The sequence below is a fragment of the Heteronotia binoei genome, chromosome 2, assembly GCF_032191835.1.
Source record: "Heteronotia binoei isolate CCM8104 ecotype False Entrance Well chromosome 2, APGP_CSIRO_Hbin_v1, whole genome shotgun sequence".
NCBI classification, from domain to species: domain Eukaryota; kingdom Metazoa; phylum Chordata; class Lepidosauria; order Squamata; family Gekkonidae; genus Heteronotia; species Heteronotia binoei.
The window spans coordinates 4414784-4426193 of record NC_083224.1 but is presented as its reverse complement, the minus strand read 5'-3'; the positions used below and the strand labels follow the sequence as shown (position 1 = coordinate 4426193).

The 11410-nt window shown below is 44.2% G+C and overlaps 1 protein-coding gene across 1 annotated transcript; it reads right to left on the bottom strand.

Annotated features, from left to right (window-relative positions):
- Window positions 1-4544: 4544 nt before the first annotated feature.
- Window positions 4545-11186, bottom strand: LOC132590408 (gastrula zinc finger protein XlCGF7.1-like; the record flags this gene model as incomplete). The annotated part of the gene is made up of 3 exons (XM_060263384.1): window positions 11153-11186; window positions 6000-6190; window positions 4545-5132 (listed from the first exon to the last, which is right to left on the bottom strand). Coding segments are annotated over exons 1-3 (813 nt in total), but the record flags the coding sequence as incomplete, so codon positions are not given.
- Window positions 11187-11410: the final 224 nt, after the last annotated feature.

Here is an 11410-nt window from a genome sequence, read left to right as displayed (position 1 = left end):
AGCATAGCCACCTTCAAGAGGGGGTTAGATAAAAATATGGAACAGAGGTCCATCAGTGGCTATTAGCCACAGCATATTATTGGAACTGTCTGGGGCAGTAATGCTCTATATTCTTGGTGCTTGGTGGGGGGCCATTGTGACACAGAGTGTTGGACTGGAGGGGCCATTGGCCTGATCCAACATGGCTTCTCTTATGTTCTTATGTACAAAGAGGGAGTGATCCCACTGCTGGAGGCAACAAAACAAGATCATCAACTTCAGATAGTAGCAACTTTGATAGAAGAGGGATGGCCACAGTACTTGAGAGATGTTCCTTGTGAGGCTAAGTCATTCTGGCCAGTTAAGAACTTGCTCCATAGTGTCAGACAGCGGAACTTCAAAGTAAGCAGACTTCCATTGGTTACAATGTTAAGGCTTTATTTGATAATCCAAAAGTTCTGAGCAACGATACATTGGAACTGATGCCCTTGGCATGGAGCATAGATGTTTTAACCACAAGCACATCAAAGGTTTTCTAAACAAATCTACATTCCCACACTAGAGTGTTACAACTTACACGTTTGCTTTCTCTTCTCTCTTTGTGGTTCTCATTCTCAGGGGAAGCAATAGCTGGCTTTCCCTGAGGCATTTTATCTTCAAAGGGTTGTTTCCTTTTGTTAGTATCAAGGACAGGAATTCACAGGCTTAGTAACGGTCTCACTTCTACTTTGATATGCAAGGCTTCTATTTGGGGTTAGTAGCAAATATTGGAAAATGGAGTCAGTTAGGTCAAGCAATGCATTACACTTTGAACTCAGTAACATATCATATCATAATAGCTTTCCAGTGTCTGACACATAGGGAGGATGGCATTCTGTATGTGGGGGAAAGAGTGGTTATTCCCTTTGGGCAGAGGCGAGATATGTTTGGTCAGCTTCATGACTCACATCAGGGCATTCAGAGAACTAAAGCCAGAGCTTGAGAAATAATGTATTGGCCAGGTATGTCTAATGACATTGAAATATTTATTGGAAATTGTTCTGTGTGCGCTCATTTTTCCTCAAGAAATCAAAAGGAACCACTCATACCACATGAGGTTCCTGAGTTGCCATGGGAGAAAGTGGGAGGGGATATTTTTGAGTATGGTTCATTGTCATTTCTTCTTGTAATTGATTATTTCTCAAAATATCCAGAGGTAATAACTCTCACTGATAAAACTGCAAGAACTGTGATCGATAAGCTTAAAGCTATTGTTTCGCGTCATGGCATTCCTAAAATTGTGGTGAGTGATAATATGCCTTTTGCCAGCAGAGACTTTCGGCAATTTGCCTATGAGTGGGGTTTTGAGCAGTGTCTGAGCAGCCCAGGGTACCAACAGTCAAATGGGATGGTAGAAAGAGCAGTTGGCTCAATAAAACAGCTGATGAGGAAGGCAGAAGAGTCACAACAGGATCTATATTTGACATTGCTCGAATATAGGAATACACCTGCCACTGGAATTAAGCATTCACCAGCTCAAATGCTGATTGGTAGAATGCTAAGAAGTAAACTCCCTGTAGCAAAAGGTTTGCTGCATCCTAAAATACCAACTGGAGTGAGAGAGGATCTCCAGAAAGTTCAAACAAAACAGAAATTATCAAAGATTTCAGGTTTTCATGGCTGGTAACATCATTAGGGTTTGTAGAATCTTTCGGGATCAAGTGCCGTGTTCTACTGGAGAAAGTTTTCCTTCCAGACGTTTCGTTCTCAGCTGCGGAGAACATCCTCATAAAACAGAAATTTTTCCATGATCGAGCAGCAAGATCCCTTAAACCCTTACAAGTGGGAGATTCAGTGTGGGTGGAGTCCAAGAGTGATGGTTTCCTGCCAAGGTAATAGAAAAATGTGATCAACCTCGTACCTATCAAGTTATGACTCCAGATGGATCTGTTTATAGGAGAAATAGACCTAAGCTTAAGTACCAACGCAGGGACTCTGGAGAAATAGGGCATGATGGTGAAGGGCAGGAGGTTAAGGTAGAAGGAGATCTGGATTCTCAAATGAAAAAGGGGGAACAGGAGGGTGATTCTAGTGAAGAGGAAAATGTTAATCAGGAAGAGGATGTGCGTGATACACAGGATGAGACAGTTGTCTCACAAACTGAAGATAGGCACCCTAAGTATGTTACATCTCAGGGTAGAGCTGTCTTTTCGCCAGAAAGATATGTACCTGAATAACATATTCAAGTTTTTGTTAGTTGTTGCATTTTCCTTTTTATTGATGACTGTATGTGTTTCTGTGCAAAGAAGATCTGTCTATTGTTTATCTTGAGAGCGAAGATGTGATGCAGTATTTCTTTAAGTGTTCCTTCTCTTGAATTAATGCACCTGCAGCTTCTTAACTCTAGTATTTTTTTAGTATCCTTGGTCTGCGCGTCTTTTATCTTTCTGTTTTCCTGGCCGTTGGGTTCTACAATAAAGTACGTGTTTTGCTTATCTTCGGTTCCTTTTTCATTATTCTCCTGGATATTTAGCAGACATTACACTCCCCCCTTCAAAGGCCCAGCTCCCCAGTCTCCGGTTCGGCTCTGGAATGGAAGACACACTTATTAACAAAACTGTTCCACACTTCAGCTTTGAAAAAACCTGTCAAAATTTATTCAGAACAAGTTGAAAAAGTAACAAAATCACTGTCTGATGATAGAGAAAAAAGAATACCAATGCTAATAGCAAAGTTTCAGTCAGTTAAAAAGTTATTGGGTATAGCCATTGGCCATTGCAAAACAGAACACAGGCACCAATGGTCCAAGAAAACATCTTAAAAGTTCCCCAGAAGGGCCGACCTTTAGAAGTGATTGATGGATGATACTGGATTTATTCCCCACCCTTCACTCTGAATCTCAGAGACTCAGAGCATCTTACAATCTCCTATATCTTCTCCTCCCACAACAGACACCCTGTGAGGTAAGTGAGGCTGAGAGGACAACCTCTGCCAGAGCTATGGCTAACCCAAGGCCATTCCAGCAGCTGCAAGTGGGGGAGTGGGGAATCTATATTTGATATCACTCTTGTTATCCCCAAAAAGGGAAGAATTAATTTACAAAATTATGCAGTTAATGGAAACGGACATATTGGTTAACACAATACATGGAAAATTGAAGGAGGACGCAATAAAAAAATGGGAAAAGGTATATATATGGTTAGAGAAAAATTAAAAATAGGTTAGGATAAAAGATTATAATATTTTATATTCTGTATATTGGATAACGGTAGTACTGTTTAAATTAAAGTTATAATATAACATAATAATATATTGTTTAAATTAAAGTTATAACAAGTTGAATATTGGGAATTTTATGCCACAGTCATACCTTAACTTGGATAAAGGAAGGGTGTTATAGGATAATGTTTATCCTATAAATTCTGTTACAGGGGTTGAATAAGTAATTTATGATTTGAGGATATCTAAGGAGGTATGTACTTTATAATTTTGTCGTATGTGTAATGTAAATTTGTTTGTGGTATCATTGTTTTGGTTTTTTATGTATTGCAATGGATGAATAAAATTATTGAAACTCAAAAAAAAAAAAAAAAAAAAGATATCACTCTTGTTCATATCTTCTTAGCTGCAAGGGCAAACAATGAGACTCTACAGCATACATGAGCATCATTGTCAGATAACAGAGACAGAAAATTTCAAACTCTCAGACCCAGGTGACCAGGAGGGTAAAAGGCTAATCCCCCTAAAGGAAGGCCTCCAGCAGTATTAAAGAGCCTGCCAGCCCATCAAAGCCAAATGATTAAGTATCATTTGCAGGTGTGGGATGCTTAGGGAGAACACACCAAAGCCCCAGCTGGAATACTTCACAGAGGGTTAGAACAGCACTCCTTTGGTAGCTGGAGGCGAAGCAACTTACGATTTGTGTTGCTGGTCAAACATCTGAGAGGGAACAAATTTCAATAAGAAATGATAGTTCAGCTTCGTTTACTCAGATTAATAAACAATCTAGGGTTGCCAACTGCCTGGAAGAAAAGAGTATGGTTTCCTTCTAACACCATATGGGGTAGTGGGATGTATTTGAAGGTTTCAAACACAGTTAAAGTTTCTTCCATATATAGAGCATTTTAAAATATTTCTTCCTGGTTACAGTTACATTTCTGTGTAGATTCAAGCTTTCTACAATAGTTTATATAGTGCCAGTTCTTTATACGGATTGTGGCTCTTTTTTAGTTATAAAATAAGATAAAAGCTCCTTTAACAAGGTAAGCAATTACATGGTTTCTATTCTGGGGGTTCTTTGGTGCCACTGAAGAGTGTCACTCTGACTGAATCTCTTTCCACACTCTTGAGCATTCAAAAGGTCTCTCCCCTGTGTGGGTTCTCTGATGCCTTTGAAGACTGCCACTCCGACTGAATCTCTTTCCACACTCTGGGCATTCAAAAGGTCTCTCCCCGGTGTGGGTTTTCTGATGAGTTTGAAGATGGCCACTCCGAATGAATCTCTTTCCACACTCTGAGCATTCATAAGGTCTCTCCCCTGTGTGGGTTCTCTGATGCCTTTGAAGACTGCCACTGTGACTGAATCTCTTTCCACACTGTGAGCATTCAGGAGGTTTCTCCCCTGTGTGGGTTCTCAGATGACTTTGAAGATTGCCACTCTGACAGAATCTCTTTCCACACTCTGAGCATACAAAAGGTCTCTCCCCTGTGTGGATTCTCTGATGCCTCTGAAGAGTCTGTCTCTCACTGAACCTCTTTCCACACTCTGAGCATTCAAAAGGTCTCTCCCCTGTGTGGGTTCTCTGATGCCTTTGAAGACTGCCACTGTGACTGAATCTCTTTCCACACTGTGAGCATTCAGGAGGTTTCTCCCCTGTGTGGGTTCTCTGATGACTTTGAAGATTGTGTCTCTCACTGAACTTCTTTCCACACTCTGAGCATTCAAAAGGTCTCTCCCCTGTGTGGATTCTCTGATGCCTCTGAAGAGTCTGTCTCTCACTGAACCTCTTTCCACACTCTGAGCATTCAAAAGGTCTCTCCCCTGTGTGGCTTCTCTGATGCCTCTGAAGAGTCTGTCTCTCACTGAACCTCTTTCCACACTCTGAGCATTCAAAAGGTCTCTCCCCTGTGTGGGTTTTCTGATGACTTTTAAGATGGCTGCTCTGACTGAATCTCTTTCCACACTCTGAGCATTCAAAAGGTCTCTCCCCTGTGTGGGTTCTATGATGCTTTTGAAGAATGCCATTCTGACTGTTTCTCTTTTCACTTTCTAAACAATCAAAAGATCTATCTCCTTTGTGGATTCTCTGATGTGTGTGAAGATTCCATCTCTCACTGAATCTCCTTCCACACTGTGAGCATTCAAAAGGTCTCTCCCCTGTGTGGGTTCTCTGATGCCTTTGAAGACTGCCACTGTGATTGAAACTCTTTCCACACTCTGAGCATTCATAAGGTCTCTCCCCTATGTGGGCTCTCTGATGACTTTGAAGACTGCAACTGTGACTGAATCTCTTTCCACACTCTGGGCATTCAAAAGGTCTCTCCCCTGTGTGGGTTCTCTGATGACTTTGAAGATGACCATTCTGACTGAATCTCTTTCCACACTCTGAGCATTCAAAAGGTCTCTCCCCTGTGTGGGTTCTCTGATGAGTTAGAAGAGAGTCACTCCGACTGAATCTCTTTCCACACTCTGAGCATTCAAAAGGTCTCTCCCCTGTGTGGGTTCTCTGATGAGTTTGAAGAGAGTCACTCCGACTAAATCTCTTTCCACACTCTGAGCATTCAAAAGGTCTCTCCCGTGTGTAGGTTCTCTGATGACTTTGAAGATGGCCACTCTGACTGAATCTCTTTTCACTCTCTAAACAGTCCAAAGGTCTGTCTCCTTTGTGGATTCTCTGATGCTTGTGAAGATTCCCTCTCTCACTGAATCTCCTTCCACACTCTGTGCATTCAAATGGTTTCTCCCCTCTTTGTTGTCTTTGGTGCAGAGGGAGCTGTGATCTGGTTTTGAAGTGCTTTACACACTGAACGGATGTACTTGCCCTCATTATCCTCTGCTTTGGAAAACGTGCATTATGTCGTCTTCCATCTCTCTTCTCAGCTGTATGGCTGCATTTCTTTCTCTTAGGTCTGCCTGGATTCCTGATGTTTTCTTTCAAGTCCACCTTTTCAACTCGATCTGGGAACTGCTGATCCAGTTTCTCACCCTCCTCATTGCTCTGATCATCCTGGGCTGAAATAAGAAGAGAGATCCCATTAACACCTGGAGGGCAGGTAAGTTCTGAAGGCATCGATGTGGCTGCAGGAGGAAAGGACTGAGGGCCCTTCGGCCTCCTTCGGCTTGTCTGAACCTCTCTCCCACCCTCCCCAGATATCTCTTTCAGGATACCTCATCCCTACGAGAGCCACACCTGAGCTCTTGCTCAGAGGGAGCTCCTGACCCTACAAATCCTAGTCCCCAGAAGGCCTCCTGTCCCTGCAGTGGGCTGTCTGATTGTACCAACCAAATGTTGCTCCGAACTCAATCCAAAATCCCCCATGGCTATTCCTTGCCTCTTCCAGAGTGAGTTTGGTGTAGTGGTGAAGTGTACAGACTCTTATGTGGGAGAACGGGGTTTGATTCCCCACTCTTCCACTTGCAGCTGCTGGGATGGCCTTGGGTCAGATATAGCTCTCGCAGAGCTGTCATTGAAAAGGCAGCTTCTGAGGAGAGCTCTCTCACAGGGTATCTGTTGTGGGGCGGGGGGGAAGTAAAGGAGATTGTGACCTCTCTGAGACTCTTGAGATTCAGAGTATAGGGCGAGATATAAATCCAATATCTTCTTCTTCTTGACATCCCCTGAAGGACTCCTCCCCCCACATCGGGCTGTATGATTGTACCAACCAGCACTGGAGACGCTGCACAGGTTGTCTGTAGTGTTCCGAGCTCGGTTCAAAGTACTGGTTTTGACCTTTAAAGCCCTATATGGCTTGCGACCTGTCTACTTTCTGGACCGCCTTTCCCCACACGAGCCCCAGAGAGCACGACGATCAAGCTCGTTAAATCTGTTAAAGATCCCCGGGCTAAAGGAGGCCCTTTTGACCACTACAAGGGCAAGAGCCTTTTCCGTGGCTGCGCCTGCCCTCTGGAAGGCCCTCCCTGAGGAGACCAGGGCTCTGCGGGATTTATCACAATTTTGCAGGGCCTGTAAGACATATCTGTTCTGGCAGGCTTTTAATAACTAAACGGAGGTACTTTTAACATCTATGGGGGTGTGTACTATCTACCCCACAAGCGCATCAGAAATTAATTCAAAACAGACAGAGCGTGCCATCTGAACTGCATTTAAACTGTTTTAATATTTGAATGTTTTAATAATGTTTTATTGTTATAATGTGAATCTGTCATCGAATTGTGACCGTTGTTAGCCCCCCTGAGCCCGTTTGGGGAGGGCGAGATACAAGTGCAAGAAATAAAAATAAAATAAATAACTAAATGTTGCTCTGAAGTCAATCCAAACTCCCCCATGGCTATGCCTTGCCTCTTTCTTGGCCTAACTGAATTATACTTACTGTCAGACAGCTCTTTTGGGGAGGAAATATGCTCTTGAGATCCTCTTGAGAAACTCCCCAGCTTTTCTTTGGATGCAAGGCGATCGTCTTTCTCCACCAAAGTCTCTCTTATACTTCTGGCTTCATTTGCAGAGAGAGAGAAAGAAAAAGTAATCATTCTTCTATCGGGAAGGAAATAAATTCAAAAGTAAAAATTCTTCTGGAATCATGGTCAGGATCTTAGCCCGCAATCCCAGCCAGTGTAAGAGGGACAGATCTGTGAGGCAAAGCAGCCTAGTTCCCCTCAAGGGTTAATGTGAGTATTAAATGGTCTGTCTGACTTGCAGATATTGATTATTTCACCCCGTCCCCCAACCTTCTCTTTCTCAAGGCTGGCTTTGGTGAATCCTGAGAACCTGTATCCAGTTGTGTAACCAGGAGTTAGGGGGGACTGGAAGATTCCATCAGGGAGGACCCTTGATAGGGTCATTCGGACCACCTGACACTACAGAGGAAGAAGTATAATACCTGGGGGACCCAGGCTTGGTTCTTGACAGGATCTTTTCAGGTCACAGTCAAAGGGGATGTTTGTAATCCCATCCAGGGGGGAGGGGGTGTTGTAAATATAAGCAGCAGAGAAATGAGGATCTGGACCCTTTCAGATTCTTTCTCAGGTTCTCTTTCATCTCCACCTTTACCTCCAGCTGGGACACCTTCTCAGTAACACCAACAAAACGGGATCACATTTCACATTACATAAGAACATAAGAGAAGCCATGTTGGATCAGGCCAACGGCCCATCAAGTCCAACACTCTGTGTCACACAGTGGCAAAAAATTTTATATGCACACACACACTGTGGCTAATAGCCACTGATGGACCTGTGCTCCATATTTTTATCTAAACCCCTCTTGAAGGTGGCTATACTTGTGGCCGCCACTACCTCCTGTGGCAGTGAATTCCACATGTTAATCACCCTTTGGGTGAAGAAGTACTTCCTTTTATCCGTTTTAACCTGTCTGCTCAGCAATTTCATCGAATGCCCACCAGTTCTTGTATTGTGAGAAAGGGAGAAAAGGACTTCTTTCTCTACTTTCTCCATCCCATGCATTATCTTGTAAACCTCTATCATGTCACCCCGCAGTTGACGTTTCTCCAAGCTAAAGAGTCCCAAGGGTTTCAACCTTTCTTCATAGGGAAAATGCTCCAGCCCTTTAATCATTCTAGTTGCCCTTCTCTGGACTTTCTCCAATGCTATTATATCCTTTTTGAGGTGCGGCGACCAGAACTGCACACAGTACTCCAAATGAGACCGCACCATCGATTTATACAGGGGCATTATGATACTGGCTGATTTGTTTTCAATTCCCTTCCTAATAATTCCCAGCATGGCGTTGGCCTTTTTTATTGCAAACGCACACTGTCTTGACATTTTCAGTGAGTTATCTACCACGACCCCAAGATCTCTCTCTTGGTCAGTTTCTGCCAGTTCACACCCCATCAACTTGTATTTGTAGCTGGGATTCTTGGCCCCAATGTGCATTACTTTGCACTTGGCCACATTGAACCGCATCTGCCACGTTGACGCCCACTCACCCAGCCTCAACAGATCCCTTTGGAGTTCCTCACAATCCTCTCTGGTTCTCACCACCCTGAACAATTTAGTGTCATCTGCAAACTTGGCCACTTCACTGCTCACTCCCAACTCTAAATCATTTATGAACAAGTTAAAGAGCATGGGACCCAGTACCGAGCCCTGCGGCACCCCACTGCTTACCGTCCTCCACTGCGAAGACTGCCCATTTATACTCACTCTCTGCTTCCTATTACTCAGCCAGTTTTTGATCCACAAGAGGACCTGTCCTTTTACTCCATGACTCTCAAGCTTTCTAAGGAGCCTTTGATGAGGAACTTTATCAAAAGCTTTCTGGAAGTCAAGGTAAACAACATCTATCGGGTCTCCTTTGTCCACATGTTTGTTCACCCCCTCAAAGAAATGTAACAGGTTAGTGAGGCAAGATCTTCCCTTGCAGAACCCATGCTGAGTCTTCCTCAATAACCCGTGTTCATCAATGTGCCTACTCATTCTGTCCTTGATAATGGTTTCTATCAACAAGCTAGATAATTGGTAGATAATGGTTTCTACCAATTACGCACAACAAGCGAAACAAACACTGTGGTGTAGTGGCTAATAATGTTTAGTAAAACCTTTTTAGAAAGCAGCCCCGTGGCGCAGAGTGGTAAAGCAGCAGTACTGCAGTCTGAACTCTCTACTCACGACCTGAGTTCGATTCCAGAGGAAGCTGGATTCAGGTAGCCTGCCCAAGGTTGGCTCAGCCTTCCATCCTTCCGAGGTCGGTAAAATGAGTACCCAGCTTGCTGGGGGGAAAGTATAAAAGAATGGGGAAGGCAACGGCAAACCACCCCGTAAAAAGTCTTCCGTGAAAACATTGTGAAAGCAACATCACCCTAGAGTTGGAAACGACTGGTGCTTTCCTTTCCTTTTAGAAAAACCATAAATCTTTTTGTACATTACAACAGCACAAGAAAGGTCCATTCTCACAATACAATATCACAAGAAAGGTCCAATGTGCACCCAGAAACTTACTGCTCAATCCTTCTGGAGCTTGCTTTCTGCCATCAAAAGGAACGGCTTGCTCCTAATAAAAATATTGTAGAGAGCAATTTGCCAGCAAGCTCCAGAAGGCTTTTGCATCTGGTTAAAGTCAGGACTGGCTTAAGCTCCTAATAAATACATATATACACTTAAGTGGGACTGAGTGGTAAGTTTTTACCAACAATTAACAATATCTTCAAATTTAAAAATTATCTATGTCCATTCAGCTTTGTGGTGTGTCCTGTTGTTATCGCCCTGGTTTATCCCAGGATGAGAGAACTTGAAAAAAACATGTTGCAGAAGAGAATTTACATTCCATTGTTACAAAAGGCTGACAACCCAGAAAAAAATAAGGACTACTCTTGAGGAAGAAGTTCATTGACAAAATGAGCCTATATCTCATCTAAATCTGAGAGGCTCACTGGACTTCTCTCCAGGCCCGTAGGCAGAAAATTTCTGGGAGAGGGGCCCCAGAAGAAAACAAAATTGGTGGCGGGGCTGCGGAGCAACAGTGCGGAATTTGGGCGAGGCCGCAAGAGTGGTGATGAGAGTGGGGGCCACCAGAAAGAGTTTAGGTGGGGGCCACAAGAGCAGCGGCGGGGAGCTCGGTCGGGGCAGCCAGACAAGCAGTGTGGAGATCGGGCGAGGGCCGCAAGAGCAGTGGCACAGAGATCAGTGGCCGCAAGAGCAGCGGGGAAAGGAGGGGCCATACATGTGGAAGGGGGATTGGGTGGAGGGGCCGTGTCCCCCTGGGGCCTCCCTTAGGTACGGGCCTGCCTCTCTTGTAATACTGTAATGTGAGAATGGATCTTTCTTGTGCTGTTGTAATGTACAAAAAGATTATATGGTTTCTCCAAAAAGGTTTTACCAAACATTGTTATCCGGGACACCTTCTCAGGCTTCGGTGACGGCCACAACACTGGTCTCAGTCGCCCCTCACCAAAGCTGGAAAGGCCTCAACATGATGTACTGCTGTTCAACAGTTTGATTCCCGCATCATCCCGGGGGCACCTACTCACACCCTTGGCCTCTGTGAAAGCTCCTTACCCAGAGAGATGACACTTCCATAGTTCTCCCGCATGACTTCCCTGTAGAGAGTCCTCTGGCCCGGATCCAGCAGGGTCCACTCTCCTGGGGTGAAGCAGACAGAAACCTCCTCAAAGGAAACAGGGCACTGAAAGAAAAAGCAGATTCCCGTCAGAGATCACAAAATCCTAGAGTTGGATGAGACCTCCAGGGTCCTCTAGTCCAACCCCCTGCACAATGCAGGAAACTCACAACCCCCTCCCCCTAAATTCACAGGAT